Genomic DNA, 19,697 nt, shown 5'->3' on the forward strand with positions numbered 1-19,697 from the left:
ACAATGCATTCCGTCTTGTCTGGGGGTGGGAGCAAGAGGATATGAAGAGCACTGGAGACCCACGTCTTGAACCACTGGGGATCCTATCCTGCAACACCCTCCACCCAGGTTCTGAGGTTTCACCGCACATTTACCTACACATTTTCAAACATTTCTTTTCAGTGATTAGGGTTAGAAATGTACTCTTCCTGGATGAAATGGGGGGCAGGAGACAAAACCGGAGATTCTCGGAAAGCAAAGTTCTGCATCTGGTGCTACACGTCATGTTTTTCTGTATTAGCATGGAATTGTGGTGTTCATCCAGCCCACTCTAAATCCAGTGCTTTTCATTGCAAGGCCTGTGAGCCACTGGCTACTCCCACAAACTCAAAGTATGGCTCCCTGCCTAATTGTTGATTAGGCTTGTGAGAAGCTTTGGCTGAAGCTGAATATTCTGCATAGCCCCTCTGGGACCACATGGAGGCAACTGTTTCCACTATGCAGTGCTGTCCTTTGCCCAGCACCAGTGAGCTCCTTTAAGGGAAATGGCGCTCTCACATGCCCCAGTGACATCTTGGAAGGCACACATGTAGTGCTTGGAGGCTGGAAAGTACTGGGAAGGACTACACTTCCCAGTGCTCTGTGCTTTATTCATTCATTTATTCATTCATTCAATTTCTACACCGCCCTTCCAAAAATGGCTCCGGGCGGTTTACACCGAGAAATAACAAATAAATAAGAGGGATCCCTGTCCCCAAAGGGCTCACAATCTAAAAAGAAACATCAGATAGACACCAGCAACAGTCACTGGAGGTACTGTGCTGGAGGTGGATGCCTTTCAAGATGGTGCTGGGATTTGATAGGGCTCTGGGACTTTTAAGATAAAGGGCCCTCCTGGTGCTTTGGAAAGCTCAGCATTGTATGGAAACCAGCCTGATGGGAAATGGCTCTCACAAAGGAGGTTTTACCAAATGACCCCTGTTTGAAAAACAGTAAGATGACAGATCAGTCTATCCACCTGTATTTAGTAAGACTGAATAACATTTCCATCCACATATGGATGAAAAGAGCTGCTATTGTTGCTTAGAGTGTTTATATCCAGCTTCTCAACAAAGAAGTTCTAAAAGCAGTTTACATAACAAAATAAATGAAAATACAGTTCCCAATCGCAGAGTGCTCAAAATCTTAAAAAGGAAAGAAAAAGGCGGGAGAGAGAAAAAACCATAGAAGGGAGACACCAGCGAATGGCATCAAGAAAAGATAGTGAGGGGATTCTGATTGGGCAAAAGAGGGCTAAGAGAGCCTAGCCTGCTCCCAGCAGCAAACCCTCCTAATCCCCCCTCCCCTTAGACAAGGTTAGCGGAGCGAGCACTCCGCTAACCCCATCTTTTCGATCGTGAGTTGCTGCGGTGCAGCTCTGCACCGTGGCAGCACACGAGGAGACCACCGCCAGGAGGCTGAAACCAGCCTCCCCTGCCCTGGGGGTCTCTCCAGGATGCCCCACGCACTTGTGCGCAGCATCCTGGAACTGCTGGGGGCTGCACGGCCCCCGATCCCCCAGCCCCCTCCGGCTCTGTGATGGAACCGGCAGTCGTGTGGGCGGCCGATCTGCTTCCCTGCTCGTCTGGGGGAGAGCAGGCTAAGCCCGCTGTCCCCGCAAACCCCTTCCTGGCGAGTCTCACTGATCATGATACTCGCCTCAGTATCTTATTTATGCATTCTTTATTTTTCTATATAAACCGCTTTGAGAACTTTGGTTGAAGAGCCCTAGGATGAAATTGTCAGGCAAAGAAGCTGGATTTCAACCTGTGCACATATCAACGTAGCCTTCTTACCCCTCCCTCAACAACATGGTGTTTAGATTCCAAATCAGTGTAGGTTTGGGCAAGAGTGTTGATTGGAAGGTATGTGTTCACATCCCAGTATCAACCACAGACTCTCTGGGAGACATGGTTATTTCCTGGTTGTATTTTCTCCACTTGTGCAAGTGAAATAATAACAAGCTTCAGAAAACGGATGTAAAAATGAATGTGAGGAGGACTGAGAAGCACTAGATTATACTCTCCAGGAAAAACAAGCTCTTGTCCTCTTCAAATCAGTATAGATGGGGTGGGGGGGAGGAAGAGTTAATATGATGCTGATCTCCATTGTTCCCTGCCATTTCTCTCTGATCACTGAATTCATAGTACACTTAAGAAGCTGCTGTTTGGGCCTAAAAATAATAATGCTGTGTAAACTATCCCTGACAATTTTCAGATTCACAACTGCAGATTTGAATCCAATTCTGTTAAATTGGTGAACCATATGTTTGAACCTTGCATGGTGCCCTGTGAATTCTTGGAGGGGGGATGTTACTTTGTTCAATATTTTGTTAATTGGCTAATTTGTTTGATTCACTATTAAGTTATTTATCATCTTGACTTGCCTCTTTCATGTCACAAGATACAGACTGTATTTTTTGACAAGATTATATTACTTTTCTTTTTAAAATTTTGAACCCAAGCACACACACATTAGTCATGGGGGAGCCGTTTCCCCTATGATGCCATCCCAGATAGCTACAGCATGTGTGTGCAAATACTCTAATCCTGTGAACAGGAGAGCTGGTCTTGTGGTAGCAAGCATGACTTGTCCCCATAGCTAAGCAGGGTCTGCCCTGGTTGCATCTGAATGGGAGACGTGATGTGTGAGCACTGCAAGATATTCCCCTCAGGGGATGAAGCCACTCTGGGAAGAGCAGAAGGTTTCAAGTTCCCTCCCTGGCTTCTCCAAGATAGGACAAGATATTTTTATTGAACCAACAAATTACCAAAGCATACAGTACGTTGCCAAAGCACAATTATATACAAAGTGGTTGTTTGTACATGATATATCTACACAGATTTACACATGAGGATTTGGAAACCCACAAGGTTATGAAGTATATGCAGGTAGTACTGTAACTCGAGGGTGGGGGATTTCAAGGCACATCAGGTAATCGGGGGGGTTACGTCCGATGTCCATTTCCACAATTTGTCCCATTGCTGTTTAGAACAGATACTCTTGTCTTTTTGCACATAGAGATTCCTGCCTGCAACCTTGGAGGAGCCACTGCCAGTCTGTGAAGGCAATACTGAGCTAGATAGACCAATGGTCTGACTCAGTCTATGGCAGTTTCCTATGTTCCTAACAGGTCCAAAACTGCATGGGTCTTTTCCACCCTACCAGCAAAAGGGTATGAGTTAGCTGGGAAAGGCCATATGATCCTGCCCACCAGTGTGGCAGCACTATTCACAACCACAGCTCATCCACATGGAATAGCACTATGGAGTCAGCATCAGCTCCCATGCGGATGAAGGGGTTTCTTATTTGTAATTGGCACTGGAACAAATCCCCCCACTACACACACACACGCTCAAACCAACACATACATACTCGGGTTTTTTGGGGGGGGGGTCACAGAATATGCTTCCCAAGATGCTTTGTGGCAAGAGATTTGTAAGAATGTCACCATCTTCACACTTAAAAGTATTCCCTGATTAGGTGCCAAGTAGAGCAGCCTCTGCCTTGAGGATTACCTCACTGGTGTTTTCCTCTCTTTTCTCCAGGTTGCCCCCACAGCCTCCCATCCTCTCCCAATTCTTCGGAGCCGGAAGGCCAGCGCTTAGCTCACAATGGGGCCATTTCATCCGAGTTCCTGCACCACGGGACAGGGGGCAGAGTCTTGCTCCTTGTCTGCAATGTAGCTGGGACAGGGCAGCAGGCTGTCAGGTGAGTGCTGCTAAACAGAAGAACTGTTGCCCGAACTGTCTCTCTCTTTTCAGAAGCAAACCTCTGGGCTGCATTCATGGAGTAGGAAATGGTGCGCTGGAGCAGGAGGCCAGGCTTTGTACACAGATCCGGGCTCCAGAACAGTGCTTGGTTCACTAGCAGATTTGACCCACACCCTTCATTCCCATTTTCAGGCCACTGCCAGCCTCTACAGGCAGAGTTACCTTTAGGCCTTGCTAGGTTTGTCAGCATGGAAGCCATTGGCCAGTTTAAAAAAAAAAAAAGGCCAATGCCACTTCTGATGGGACTTCTGATATTTGTATGCATTTGTGAAACAGGCTTTTTGAATCTGGGCTCTTTGGATTTCGCACTCGTGTGGTGATTATACCATAAGGCTGATGGAGTGTAGCATGGAGGCCGCATGGAGGCCCCAGTTTCTCCATAGAGGGAGGGCACTTCAAGCTGAGGAGTTTACTTGCCTTGACTCCTAGTCCCTAGCTTGAGTTTTCTGATAATCAGCAACTCTGAAAAGCCGGAAACAAGCAGCAGCTGGGCTTGTTAAGAGCAGTTTTCTTTGTGTCATTTGGCATAACATCTGGACTCTGTAACATTAATGGTAGGTCTGATGAAGCAAACATGGTGGCAAGTTAATTGTCTTCACTTGACAGCGAAGAGCTTGGAACGGAGCTGCTGCTGCTCCTGCCAGATCAGGCTGTGCAGCTGGTCTGGAGCAACAGCCACGGAGCATCCTGAGCCAGCCCCATTGCTCTGTTTGGGACCATTTGGCTTGCCGCTCTGTTCTGTCTGGTGCGTGCTCTTTTCCTTCCAAAGTCCATTTGTTCCCATGCTGGAAATTGGGGAGCTGCACTCGGCTTAGCAGCTGCTGATGGCTGCAAGGAGCTTGCGGGAAGGCAATTGGATGCAAAAGCACTGTAGGCCAGTAATGAATTCACATTGCACATCTCAAATGTCATTAAGTAACACTCTGCATGCTTGCAGCGGCTAATAAACCATCATCGGCTGGGAAACAGCTTGTAACATGCTGAGCTTTATGGAGGGCAATTTATCTAGCAATATTTCCATTTTATGCAGAGCACTATCCCTTTACCTCTCCCCCTTCCCCAAATGCTGCTTCAGGGGCGAAACAATCTGAATTGCTTCCTAGAAATCGGGTTCTTTCCTAAACTTGTGCTCACTTTAAACCCTGTTTTTTCAGCCAAACAGCATAGGGATGAACTTAAGCTCTAGGGGAGGAAGAAGATTCATCTAGCTCAGTTGCTGCATCCCCAAAAGGGACTGGGCCAGAGATCAGGATACAAGACACATTAGCGAGATGATGCTAAAGATGAAACGTAGGGGTGTGCACAGAACCGCAGAGCTGTGGTCCGGCACTGTGGGGTGGGTTCCTTTAAGGGCGGGGAGGGTTTACTTACCCCTCCTGCCGCTTTTCCCCCTCCAGGGCTCGTATTTATTGTAATAATTGGGGCGGCAGGATACCTCCCTGCCGCCCCTTGTCCCTCTGCAATGCCGCCTCCAGGACGGGGCGCGCACGCGGCTCTGCGAAGGGCAGATGCTGTTGCTGAGGGAATCACGTTTTAAAAGGTAACTACTGATGGCAATGGTAAACCCGAACAAGAAGCCGGCACAGCACCAAGCCGGCCTCCGGCGCCTCTCCGCCCGGTGCCACCAGCAGCCACTGAGAGGAGCTCTGCCAGGGAGGATGCGCCGCCGCGCCCAGCCCACCCTCACTTCCGGCTCCCAGGCGACTTCCCCCCACATACAGCATGGCTGCCTTCCTTCTCCTCCTCCCATCGGGCCACGCTCCGGACCGGTCCGGACCCATCCCTAATGAAACGATTGAAAGTATGAGAATGTTACAGAATGAGATACATGACTTATGTCCTTCTTCTGCCTTCTGTTAGTTTAGATAGCATGGGGTTCTCCAGTGGAGCAGCTGGGGTCCCGTGTCTCTCCCCCCCCCCTTTAAGGATGAAAGATTTCTTGGCTCCTCTTCCTCTAATTTTGAGTAATTATCTTTGTAACTCTTACGAGACAAACTCTTGTGAGTTGCACAAGCAGACCTAAGAAGCCTAGAGTTTCAATTTGTCAGTGTGGCTGAGCTATGTTATTACCACCTCGGTTTTTAAAACGGAGTCTCACCTGCCAACTCTGAGCCTGAAACGCCTTTTAAAGCATGAAATCTAGCTGTTCAAATCAAAAGGGGTAGGTGCACTCTTCTGAATCCTAGGGCAAAATACGTTTACATTTAAACAAACGAGCAAACAAAAATAAAGAAAATATACAAATAAACCTGCTCCTTTTTCTCTGACCTTAGAATTGATATATAGGACCAGGATACATTTACCTTTAGTTACAGAATTAAGAAGAACACAGCTTTCCATCTAGAAACCAGGTATTTCATCCAAAAAAAACCCCAGCTGTTGAGTGAAAGTCTTGCCTATGCCAAATATTTCATGCAGACCTATCAGGCCAGATGAGGCTTTCCCTCAAATAATTACTCTTGGCTTTGAAGTGGAAATAAGGTTTAACTTTCCCTGTAGTCAATTTGCATAGTCCCCAGGCAAGCCTGCCTTTAACCCATATTTTATTGAGCTCCTTCTCTCCTGCTCACCTGTCTTATGCTAGACTATTGACTACACCATTTTGACACACCAGATGAGGGTGATTAATCAGGGGAAAATTCTGAGCAAATATTAATGGTAAAAATGCAGTATTTCCAGACAACTAATCATGATTAGAAACAGAGGTGTAGAAAGATCACTAGATAGCCCCTGGAAATATGAGAAATGGCTGTATCAAACACATGTAAATTGCTTTGGAAGTGGGCAGACAGGATTTTCTGGCATACTAGAAAACTGGTTTAGCATGATGAAGGAGCTCCATTCAAAGAGAATTCAGTGATGGGAGCCCACAAAATTATTTAAAATACAAGTAGTGCATAGTTTCATTGTAGTACGCTTAATTTCTCTTAGTTTAACACCTGCAAAACTGAGAGTGCGATTTTAGAAACCCTCTTGACCCACCACTATGATATTGGAGGCCTCATGGCCCTTTCTTGTACCCAAGCCAGATGCCATCCAGTAGATCTGATTGATAGGGAGTGGGCAGTGTGCATCCAAAGGAATGGACAGGAGAGGCAGAGCACTTGCAGAGAGCCCTTTCCTCGCTCCTTTTCCTGTCTTGCCTCCTGCCGGTTGTGCTCCAACTTTCTTGACAAATGTGCCTGAGCTCAGCTAGGAAGTTGAGATGGCAATGCAGCTGCCACTGTCTCATGTCTCAGCCACTGTCATGCAGGAATGGCAGCCCGATAACCTGGGAGCAGAACTGTGAACATAAGAACATAAGAACAGCCCTGCTGGATCAGGCCCAAGGCCCATCTAGTCCAGCATCCTGTTTCGCACAGTGGCCTACCAGATGCCGCTGGAAGCCACAGACAGGAGTTGAGGGCATGCCCTCTCTCCTGCCATTGCTCCCCTGCAACTGGTACCCAGAGGCATCCTGCCTTTGAGGCTGGAGGTGGCCCACTGTGACTGGAGGTGGCCCAGTGTGACTATATGACTCAACTGTGGGCTGAGCAAGCTGCATACCTGCACTTTCAGAATGAACTCAGCTCAATGGCCTGATAGAAGCGCACACTTCTCCCCCACAAGAACAACAGCAGGACTTCCGTTTAGACTTCAGTTTACCAACTATGTCAATAACTGGCCTAAAATAAACCTCCAGGTTGGACTACTGTGTAGGGCTGCCTTTGAGTGTTGTTCGGAAACTTCAGTTGGTTCAAAATGCCAGATTGGTCTCTGGGGTATCCCGGTGAGACCACATTACACCTGTTCTCAAACAGTTGCACTGGCTGTGCCGATATTTTTCCCAGCAAAGTACAAAGTGCTGGTTGTTACCTTTGAAGCCCTGAATGGCTGAGGTCCTGGTTACCTGAGAGTGCACCTTTCTCTACAGGACCACCTCCCCTGCTTATTGAGATCATCAGGAAGGGTCCGTCTTTGGGTGCCAGCAGTTCATCGGCGACCTGGGATAAGGTCTTCTTTGTTGTCGCCCATGGATTGTGGAATGTACTCCCCATAGATATAAGAGGATTGTCTTCATTGGAGGCCTTCATGAGAGCCTTAAAGTCCCATCTTTTTAGCCTGGCTTTTAATGATATTTAGTTTTAATGTTATCTAGTTTTAATTGTAATTTTAATCTGCTTTTAATTGGTTTTTAATTTTAATTGTTATGTATTTTTCATTTTAATGTAAAGCGCCCTGAACCACCTTTGGAAGGTCGGTCTATAAATCAAACAAATACAAACTAAAAATGAAATACTGAAATGCTAACTGAATTAGCAGCCTGGAGAATATCCTTCCAACCCCAAATATGCCATTTTGTTACACCTTGACATTGTACTCCATAAACACTGAAATGAAGCAATATTTTATGAAGAGCCATAGGTCTATGCAAGATGACTGTGGAAGGTAGGTGACTGTAGAAAACTGCAAGTATTAGATCTTGGAGTATCTGTTTTGTGAAGCTTCCTAGCTGACTGACATATTAGCTGTGTTAGTAGTCAAGGAGACTGTTCTCACGAGCAGCCATGCCTGGGCTAGACTGCCCATGTAAACTGCTGGAATCCATGTGGATCCCAGCAGCACTGCGGCACTAAACCCAGTGCCGCAGCTCGGCTCTGGGATCGTGTGTCAGCGAGAGCTGCTTGCAGCTTGCACTGACACAGGGATGGGTGCCTAGAGCACCCATCCCCTGGGGGAATCCCCCAGTGTACCGCGCTGGGTGCACTGTGGGATTCTTGGAAGCCAGGACAACAGGTCCCAGCCTCAGAGCAATTTGCCCTGCTCTGTGCTGCACGGAGCAGTGCTGATTGTGTGGGAGCACACTCCCACCAGGCCTACAAGGATTGTCTGGGGGAGAAGGCAAGGTTTGGGAAGCCTTCCCCCTGCTGGCCCAGTAGGTCGTGTGAATTGCCCAAAGTTTGCCAGCCACTGCAGTAAAAATCAGTGATGTTTCTATTGGTTTGAGACATTGGAGAGACAGTTTTCTGGCAATTGGGTGCACTAAATCTTAGCTGATGAGGAAGTACCATAGCAATTTGAAAATCTCCTTTAGTGAGTGAGGTTCAAGTGTCCTTTGTTTCATCAGATGAGCAGGGATTTCTGAAGGCTGGAATCCTTGCACATCTTAAAGCACTAAGATGCTGACTGTCTAACTGGCAGGGTCTATGGTTTTTCAGATTTGGCCCTCCACTGCTGATGCGGGAAGACAGAGCCATGTCATGGGATCAACTGCAGCAGTGCATCCTGGGCAAAATGCGCTATCTGATGAGAAGGGAGGCCCAAGTGCAGGTGAGTCGGTCCTGGTTTTCATTGGTTTAACCCTTTTTCTCTATTAGGGTTAGGGTTAGATGTGCAAACAGGTTTGACGGTTCAGGGTCAAACCGGACCATCCCCTGTTCAGTCTGACCCCAGACCGAACACCTCCTGACTATTAGGGGGCTCGTGGACTTAAAAAAAAATTGAAACAATATTTTTACCTTACCCCCTTTGGGGGAGTTGTTGGAGGCAGCGGGGTGGAACGTGGAGGTTCCCCCTCCCCCCACCGGCCTCCCTTACAGCCCCAACCGGCCTGTTCGGCCAGCTTTTTGGCCCATTCAGGCCTTCTCCCTTCGGCGCAGCAGCCGTTTTGGATGTCACCGCTCCTGCAGTTGGCCTTGCTGCACCAGGGGTGGGGGGAGGGAGGCCCGAATGGGCTGAAGAGCCGGCCGAACGGGCCGGTTTGGGCTGTAAGGGAGGCTGGCAGGGGGAGGGGGAACCTCTGCAGACACACACACACACACCCCGCTGCCTCCAACTACTCCCCTGAAGGGGGTAAGGTAAAAAAATTTTTTTAATTAAAAAAAAAGTCTGCGTACCCCCCCCAAACTGAGGGGGTGGGTTTGAAGGGGTGCTGGACTGAACTGGCCTGGTCCAGTTCGAGTCCAGTTCAGACTCAAACCAAACCGGGCCAGCTGGTTCTGTGCACACCCCTATTCTCTATTGCTTCTGGCAGGAGGAGAGGCACACTGTATAAAGGACAATGGTGTCTTCTAGGAGGTTCAGTGCTCCAAATAGAATGTAAGAAGTAACAGAGCACCAAGAATCAGTAAGTCTTCGAGGGAGCTCATGGTCAGAGGCTGAGGCACATATGGCAAAACTATACCCCATATCTCAGAATCCCTTATGAAGCTGTCGGGAATCCTGACATGGCAGGAGAGACTGCATTCATCCTTAGGCAACTCTGGACTGTAGCTAGATTATAGACTTTTGATCTAGTTCTGAAGACACCAGATCCCTCATAGGGACACATGATTAATTTTAAATGTTACATTAATTTGTGTGTGTGTGTGTTAACTTGCCTCTCAGATTTGTTCTAAGTGGGTAGCATTTTAATTAAATTACAGCTTATTAAATCATAATCGGGTGCCACAAGGGACCTAAAATTAAATTCCTGTGCAAAATGAAGATTGATTATCACATCCACATCCAGGATAGTTGCTGGTAGATGTTCAGGGGATCTTTTTTTCTCAGCATGATTGACACCACGTAGTACTCTCAGGAGGGAGAGAATCCTGCTTCTGGCCCTTTAATCCCCTCTATTGCTTCTGATTGAACTTTTCAAAATAAAAGCTGCAGTAGTAAATATTGCCGAGTGCATGGACTTTGTTGTAAAAGCTTTCTCAGGGGGTGTAAATAGACTATCTCCCCTTTTGTGGATATGCTGAATTTTTGACAAGGAATCACATTTCCATATTATGTTGTACTACTGAAATGCTAGCCATTACGAAGGGTGGGGTATACTGTATGTAAAATGAAGGCTTGTATTTGCATGGTCCCTGAGGAATACAATAAGGTCGTGCACGTGACCATAATAGGAGCGGGGAGGGTGGGCAGAGTGGACGGGAGGCAGGGAAGGACGTACCTTGTCCCCCAGATGATTGGCAATGTCCTCTTCAGTGTATCCTTGTGTGCCCATACAATCCATGCTGCTCTGTGCAGCGTGGATCTCTGGAGGCCAGGACTCATTTTCCCGGCCTCCAGGAATCCCACAGTGCACCTCATGATGAGTATGGTGCATTGGGGGATTCCCCGAGGAATTTGGCTCTCTAGGCATCCAACTCTGCGTATGCTTAGGCTGCACGCAGATGCTCAAAGATACTCTATTATTATTTTACATATTCTGGGATGGAATACAAGCTCCAAAGTCCAGCTCTTATGTGATGTGGTTAAAATAAAGTAGGAGGGCCAGTGAGATATTATTCTGAGTACTGAGGTAGATTTTATGGGTCATTCTGTTCTCCTACTGTGAAGCCTCAGGGACTTGGGGTGCCTGCTGTAAGTAAAGGTGGGTGGTCAGTTGTGGTTCCCCCCCCACACACACACCTTCTTCATCAATACCTGTTGATCCATTAAGTCCATTGCATGAATGCTCATAATAATGAATTGTTCAGAAGAAAATAACTCCCCTCCTTAAAGTGTCCAGTTAATGAATCCGGGTTCAGGCGCCAGTACATCCTGCTGGCCTTAAAACATGTCATTGGGCCATTCACACTCTTTCAGCTACCTTCATCCTGTGAGTCGGTCTGACTGACTGACTGAAGGTGAAACTGGGCCTCCCTTTATTCCTTGCATTGTGATATCTGCTTGAATGGCCTGCCAGGTCAGTCAGCCTCATGGTGGTTTTAAAGCTGACCACATGGAGATGGCCTCGTATGGGGTGAGTAGCCTAGTGTCGGCAGCTACTCAGCATGCCATTTCAAGCCTGTAGTGACATGGAGAGGACTGGATGCTTGGTCTGGTGAGCCTCTATGCGGGACTAGCTGCCTGCATGGAAGGCCTCCCTAAGTCATAAGGCAGGCATGAGGCAGCTTTTTGGTTATTTGACTCCACTCTTTGGTGATTTGAATCCATCTCTGATTCTGAATAGGGTTCAGACAACACATTGCAAGAAGCAGGCAACCCTTCTGTGCTTTGTTTTGTTTTGTTTTGTTTTGTTTTACTAGCAGCCTGCAAGAGGGGCGGAGGGAGGATACAAATTGAAATCATGGCATGCCGGTGTAAGAATGGTTCTCTTGCTGTGGTCTTGATCCAGATCGTGCCCCACCCCACAAACACCTGCAGCTGCTATTTGGCCAGGAGTAAAGTTCCCATTGGCACCAAGGGGAACATTCATTCTTGGAGGAAATAGTGGCTGTGGGGGACTCAAGTCCAGATCAGGACAATGGAGAGAGAGGGAGAAGTTAAAGCCCTCCACAGTTTCAATATGCCATACTTCCACTCCCAAACTGCCATTTAGAGTAAAATGAAAAACCAAGCTTTGAAGCACTAATTAGCATACTTACTTTAAGTGTAGCTCAACCCTTGGGTTCCAGGTTACTAGATCCTCCCCAAATTGTTTTGCAGTCTTTAGATGTTGCAAACTGCCTGCTCCCCACCAACCCCCATGGGTCATATGCAGCTGATACATGACTAATATTTCCTCACCATAGTGACAGAGACACTAGCTCAGCTTACCAGGCATAGCCCTGGGTGTTTGGTGGTGGTCTGGTTTTTGATGGCAAGTGCCGGTACTGATGGGAGCAACAGGGCATTTCTGCAGTGTGCTGCATTTGCTTTCCCCCTCATGCTATAAAGGCAGTAGTGGCGGCAGCAGCAGCAGCAGCTGGTTTTGCAAAAGAATCACGGAGAGTGGTGAGCCAGCAGCACAGTTCATCCGCAAGGGAGCCGTCCCGTGGCTGCTTGACATGAAATATTAAGATGGAGCTACCTAGCAGGACCATGCTCCTCGCAGGAGGCATCAAGAGCCAAGACATTTTCCCCTTGCCGGCCAGGCAGCGAGAGGAGGTTTGTGATCCATGAAGTCTTAATGAATTGGCTTCATAATACTGGCTCCAAAATGAGCTCTCTAACTCCAGCACCTTGGTCAAGCTGCAAGTGCCGGAAATGGAAAGACTCCCTGCTGACTTCACTGCCCCTTCGCTCGGTTGTCACCTTGAAATGTGATGCATAATGAGACTTGCAGGCAGCAGATGTTGGACTCAAAGGCAGGCCATTCTGACAGCAATAGATTCGCTGTTCAGACACCTCCTTAAGCAGGGAACGGAGGGAACAGTTTGTGTCCAGTTGAGGTGGAGGCTGGGCAGTTGCTTCCATGCCTTCAGTGAGCCATGGGGTTAATATGAACTGTGAGGAAGCAGAGGAGACCTGCCTCTACTACGGAGGATGTGATTGTGCACTTTGCTCTATCAGCAAGGCATCTCCCTTAAAGTAAGGGCTAGGCAGAATAGGACCCACTCTGTGCATCCAGCCCTCTTAGTTTATTTCATTATGGATGGATGTGTTTAGCTAGCTGTTTTAAATATTTACATACAGGTTTTCCTCTTAGTGGTCTATATACAATAAAATAATTTAAAACCACAATTAAATATGAATCCTAGAGAGCAACAAATCCAACAATTAGCAATGAAAAGAAATCAAAACCCTCCCAGGAATCCGTCTCCCAAAGCCACCCAGAGTAAATAGGCTTTATGATTCTTCTGAAAACCCATGAAGGTAGCAACCCTCTTGACCCCCATAGTCAAATAATTCTAAAGAGTTGAATCAGTGGTGGGGAAAACCCTGCTGATAGCAGTTGAACGCTTTCCCTTGAGTCACCAGGGCACAGAGAGCAGGACCTGATCAGAGGATTAGAACTAGCATGAGGGGCTGTGCAGGGAAAGGCAGCCTCCGGGTTGGTCCCAGGCCCACGGAGGGCTTTAAAGATGAGCCCCAGGCCCTTGTATCCAGTTTTAAAGTTCATAGACAGGCAGTGCTGCAAACTGGTCAAATGTGTTCCCCAGTGGTGGCTGCTGCAAATGAGCCAGGGCAAAGAATAAGCCGCGGGTGTGGTGCATGATGCTCCTGTTCTGCCCCACCCTGGCTACCTCTCTCTCCCAAGCTTGTCCCACCCTGCCCCGAGCCCGGCCGACTGGTAATTTGCCTAGTTAGGGATCGAGAGGGCACGCCCTCAACTCCTGCCTGTGGCTTCCAGCGGCATCTGGTGGGCCACTGTGCGAAACAGGATGCTGGACTAGATGGGCCTTGAGCCTGATCCAGCAGGGCTGTTCTTATGTTCTTATGAGCTCCTCATCTGCCCAACTGGGAAGTTCAGTCCCCAACTGAGTGAATCACCAGCCCACTGGGCAGGAGGTAGCCATGGGAGAGAGGTAGTTGGGATGGGAGCATCATGTACCACACCTGTGACCTGTCTTCCCCCTCCCACCTTGTTTGTACCAGCTGCCACTAGTATTTTCACTTCCCCATATTAATTAGGAGGCATTCTTCACCAACTGTAGCTTTTGGGTCATTTTTAGGGCAGCCTCATGGAGCATGCATTGCAGTAGAGAATTCTTGAGGTTACAAACATATGAAGAAGTGTGGTGAGATCTGCATGCTCCAAAAAGCCTCAGAACCTGAGCAATACGTTCAGCTAAAAGAAAGGTGCTCTGGCCTGTTGTTGCTTCTTAAGAACATAAGAACTGCCCTGCTGGATCAGGCCCAAGGCCCCTCCAATCCAGAATCCTGTTTCACACAGTGGCCCACCAGATGCCTCTGAGAAGCCCACAGGCAAGAGGTGAGGGCATGCCCTCTCTCTTGCTGTTGCTCCGCTGCAACTGGTTTTTAGAGGCATCTTGCCGCTGAGGCTGGAGGGTGGCCTGTAGCCTCTTGCTGTTCTAGAAGCATTCCTGGATTCCAAGTCTGTGCAGATGGAGTGTGCACCACTTCCACCACATTCTCTTGCCCACAAGTTTAACCACATTCATTTGCCCAAAGCTTCCAGGTGCAGGCTTAGATTGAGATGGCTGCTTTTGGATGCTGAGAGAGGGAGAGAGAGCTGGATTTCATCAGCATGTTTAACTTATTTATTCGAAAGTATGTTTATACCACATTTAGATCTAAAATATTGATGATGCCCAGTCCCAAAACTCCAGATAACCTTTCTCAGCAGCTTCATACTGAGCACATCAGCGATAACACCAAATTCTAAGGAGCACTACAGACCATTTCCCATGTCGCTGAGCTAGCCTCCTCCAGTGGCTACATTCTAGACCAGCAACCTTGGCTTGGCTCTCTAGCTGTTGCTGAATTACAGCTCTCTTAATCCCCCAGCTGCAGCAGAGGGTGATGGGAACTGTAGTTCAGCAGCAGCTGGAGAGCCAAGTTTGCCCACCTCTGACCTGATCTAAATGTTCAAGCTAGTCTAAAGGTGTGGTATGATCTCTGGCAGGACTACTCAACTGCAGCCTTCCAGCTATTTTTGGATTACTGCTCCCAGCATCCTCGGCCACAGGCCAATAGTCAGATTGATGGGAGTTGTAGGCCAACATCTGCAGGAGGACCAAATCTAAGTACTGTTAATAATACTGTTTCTGGGGGAATTGGCAAACACTACTTTTGGGCTTGTGTGGGAAACTATCAAGTTTAAATAGAGCAGCTCATTTTCAGAATAAATTTGTGCAAAGCTTCGGCTGCAGAAATAACCGACAGAGAGCTTGAAGTTCAAAAACAGAATCAGGTTTATTTAGGGGTTTCAGGGTACAGGAAAGAAATCTTGATTAGCAAGTATCACAATATTAACTAACAAGGCTAATAAAACAATAGGACTAATTTGAGGCTCATGAAGAGGCATTTTGGCTTGCGATCCAAATTAAATTCACTCAAGGCTGACCAGAAAAATGGTCAGAGAACAGCTGTGGATTTTGAGAGAGAGCGAGAGAGCAAGCACAGTAGAACTGGGGAGCCAGAGGCTTTAGAGCAGAGATTCTGTTGAGTGGGGTGTGTGGACCCTTGTAGCTCAGCCGATGTCGAGGGACCTCTTTCTTCTGGGACAGGCAGAAGGTGGGAGCAGGGACCCAAGTGCCACACGAAGATCCAAGAACCAGGTAAAATCCAAAAAGGGTCTGATCTTGGGAGACCAGTATCTGGAAGCAGCCAAGTGCGCTACACAGATCAGGCTTGGAAGCAGGGCAATTGCGATGGGCATGAGAGTCCAAGCAAAGCAAGATGGTGTAGCTAATGCCCAAATGCACAAACATGCAACTGGTGAATCCAAGGAAGAGGCACACAGATTGATTGTGTCTTGGCTAGAAATAGACAGCAACTTGCCCTGTGGCGGAATGCTGACCACATCTTTCTGTTGGAAGGGATGACAATGGTGATGAACAAAGGAATACATTGTGTCCAATTCAAACTTCGCTGGGTGTGCTTCTGCCAGCACAACGAGATGAATGGGTTAAGAAACCTGTGTAGGGGGGGAATGAAATGGGCGCATGTCAGAGCTTTTCTTGTGGTCAGGAAGGACCTTGGGAGTGTCTAGGAATTTTTTAACAAGCTTGTTTCCCATGCCTCAAGCCAGGCATTAACACTTGTGTTAGAGAAGGAGATGTAACTGTTACCTCTTATCTCATTCCTTCCTGTGAAGGTGATAAGCTTGAACTGATCCAACCTGCCAACATAGGGCGAGAGCATTTGTCTAGTTCTTTAGAAGAATAGTGCTTAATTAACTTGTGTCTGCTCTAGCTTCCCCATCTGGATTGAAATCAGGGAGGCAAGCAGAGGGATAGTCCTCCTGCAGTCGTAGGTTAAACTTAACCTAGAGCCACCTTGCCCAAGCTACGTGTCAGGTGACATACCCCATGAGTTAGCTCATGTGAACCAAATGGTGAACTCACGATCCTGTGGGTTCAGAGAGACAAAAATGGAAACTACAAGCCTATAGCTCCAAATCAGGTGCAGGAGCCCCCAAATGGGCTATATGGGTAACAGTAGCCCTGATGGTGACTGAGAGGTCTAAAAGAATCAACAAGGAAGTGTTCTCCCTATCAACCTTTGGACAAAGATTAGTGATCAGGCCACTAATGCTGCCTCAGTTCCACAACAAGGCTGAAATCCAGATTGTGAAGGGCCAAGAAAAGCGTTCCACTGATAAATGATTGCAATTGCTCTGCTATCACATGCTCAGTCAACTTCTCTAAAAGGGGAAGGCTGGATGCATGGCTGACACTGGATGGGTCATCTTGCACAATGTTAATTTTTCTGAGGAACACTGGATGACTGCCCTCGTTAATGCTGGCAAACCAGCAACGTGTGCTTACGTGCTGAGGAACAAAAGAAGCAGCTTGAAACAGACAAGCAGTATTGGGTCAGATGAATAGAGGGAGACGGAGGGTTTTTGGGGGAGGAGGGACTGAATGGAGTAGCTAAGAGCTGAAGCAGCCTGGGGTCAGGGGCGTAGCAAGGTTGGAGTGGACCCAGAGACAAGATGACAAGATTTTAAAATGGGCCCCATCCCTCATTGAAGCTCAGCTCATGAAGTAAAGAAATCTTAAATCAGGCCGAATAGTGGTAACAAAAAGCATAGTAAAATTTGAGAGAGAGAGAGAGAGAGAGAGAGATTACACACACACACACACACACACACACACACACACACATATACATATACATATATACATATATATATATATATATATATATATATATATATATATATATATATAAATTTATTGATTGATTTGATTTGATTTGATTTGATTTGATTTGATTTGATTTGTATACCACCCTTCCAAAAATGGCTCAGGGCGGTTTACAATTAAATGGGGTGTGTGTGTGTGTGTGTGTGTGTGTGTGTGTGTGTGTGTGTGTGTGTGTAAGTAATATTGTTGTGCAAAATCATCACAGTAAGCCAAAGATAGTTCACCCTCTGGTGGCTCTTCCTTAAGGCTCATGTAACATCCGGAACAGGTTGAGTAGATGCAATTCTGCAGATGTGATGGTGGAAGAGAAAATGATTTGTATGTCTCTGCTGCCACCACCTTCTAGAACTGCGAATGGATTCTTGTGCCCCAGTCAGATTTGATGCAAACTTTCTGCCAGTTGTATTAAATTACCTCCCAACCTGTTTCATTTCTTCAAGTTCCTCCATCGGAGCTATATGTGAGGCTGTGAGAGAAGGTGCTTGAGCTTGAGTCTCTTAATAGCTCCTGTTAATCACTCATTCCGGGAGTTGACCAGGTCCCAGCCATCAGCAGAGTCATGTTTAGCATTGTCTTATGAATCCCATTTAGGTCTTTTGAGGGCAGACTATTTATTTCAGTTGGCCCTCTGTCCTTGCATAGGTTGACAGCCCTATCTGCATGTGCCTTGAACAGACGGTGACAAAAGCCTTATTTTAATGTTTCTGGTCATTTGATTACCAGTACCTGTCTGGTGCAGAACAGTAGAACTTCTCATGCAGCCCCGGAGAAGAATTTGAAGATAAAGCACCCTTCTTTGACTTGGCTTTCAAATTTTATTAATTCTATGCTGGCTTCCTGGTTTTGAGAGGCTAGGATTTGACTTTGAACATTTTATGCTAAGAGTTCCTGGAGAGTGACAGAAGCTGGGCTCCCATTCCTCAAGCAAACAGCTGCCATTGCCCCCCTCTTCCTAAGAGGTAACTGGAACTGGGTATGTTCAGCATTCAAGGAAATATTGAGGTCGAAAAGGATAATATGATGTGGGGGGTGTTGTTTTGTGGCAACATAGATCCAAGAAGGATGGATATATTTATCCAATGATAGATTTGGACTAAATATTGGAGAGCAGCAGGACCAAGAATGGGACATTCCCTTGACCCTAGCATGTGTAATCTTTCTCCTCCATTGTGGACACCTCCTTCCACTTCCATCTTGCCCACCTACAACAGACTTGAGAGCCTTCTAGCTGGACCTGTACAACAGCTGTAGTTCTCGAGGTGCCTGCTACATTGTTTGCACTAAATAAACCCTGGTTAGGAGCTGTAAGATAAGTCAAGGATGCCTGCAGCAAGATAGGCAAGAGAGTGGAATTGATTCTACTCAATCCAGCCATCCAGGTTTGCTCCCCTCCCCCCTCCTTTCTCCACTGCTTTTTCTTGTCGTCTTTCTTGCCCTTTGCTGCAAGGACCAAGCTAAATGCAAAGTTCACATTTGGGTCCCAAAGGGAAAGCACCAGCAAGGCCTTCCAAAGGCCATGCAGGCAGCCAGTAAGTCACCCAGGAGGCCGCATTATCACAACTGCCTGGAGAGCCCCAGAGCTCCAGAGAGTGTGAAAGCCCCAATCTCCTGCCATCTGGCTGTGAGTTTGGGCAAACGCCTGCAAAAAGGGGGATTCTGAGCTGGAGGGAGTGGACCAGGCAGCCGCCTTGCTTCCACTCCCCACAGTTGGGGCAGCCTGAGCAGCAGCAGCACCTCCATCTCCACTCGCTCTCCCGAACCTTGTGGAGCACACGGCTACTGGGAATGACCCAGCTTCCTTGCTGGCCATTACTGCCTCCACCAGCGGCATGTCAGGCATGGCAAAAGGTCAAGCGCTGGGCCACCAGTGAACAGGCTGTAGCCACACTGGAGGGTGCAGGATCTGGCCAGGGCCCAGCTGCAAAGGCCTCCTTGGGAGCAAGGATGGTGGTCACCAAGAGTGCCGTGGCAAGAGCAGACAGCCAACTGGTGAGTTCGACCCATGCTGGGCCTTCCTCTGCTTTCTTCCCTGCCCTAGCAAGCCCCAGGGGGGTCTGAAACGTCCCAGCCTACGCTGGTTCAGCAGACTTTAAACCAGATGCCTACGGACATGCCACCTCATTGGTGTTATTGGTTTGTAGATTTGCTGGCACGCTCATTTGAACATTACGACCAATTAAAAAGCAGGCTAGAAGGGGACCACCTTCTCCCTCAAGCGCTTCATCCTCTGCTTCAGGGAGCTCTGCCCCTAAAAAGGCACAGGAAAAGCGAAAAAATACATTTTAAGAAATCTAAAAAGGGGAAGTCTAGATCTAAGTAAAAGGGAAAAGATCGTACACACTTCTGAACTCTTGGGCCCTGACTTGCTTGACCCTCAAAGGCCAACCCCCAG

At 47.6% G+C, this 19,697-nt stretch overlaps 1 protein-coding gene across 2 annotated transcripts in view; it reads left to right on the forward strand.

Moving 5' to 3' along the window:
• The window catches only part of USP43 (ubiquitin specific peptidase 43), a 141,196-nt gene that overhangs the window by 99,094 nt on the left and 22,405 nt on the right, over nt 1-19,697 (forward strand). For both annotated transcript variants that reach the window (XM_053291042.1, XM_053291043.1), the window contains exons 7-8: nt 3,567-3,729; nt 8,990-9,101. In XM_053291042.1, coding sequence (XP_053147017.1) covers nt 3,567-3,729; nt 8,990-9,101 — 275 coding nt within the window. The remainder of the gene's footprint in view (nt 1-3,566; nt 3,730-8,989; nt 9,102-19,697) is intronic.

This window comes from Hemicordylus capensis, chromosome 2 (genome assembly GCF_027244095.1).
Source record: "Hemicordylus capensis ecotype Gifberg chromosome 2, rHemCap1.1.pri, whole genome shotgun sequence".
Classification (NCBI taxonomy): domain Eukaryota; kingdom Metazoa; phylum Chordata; class Lepidosauria; order Squamata; family Cordylidae; genus Hemicordylus; species Hemicordylus capensis.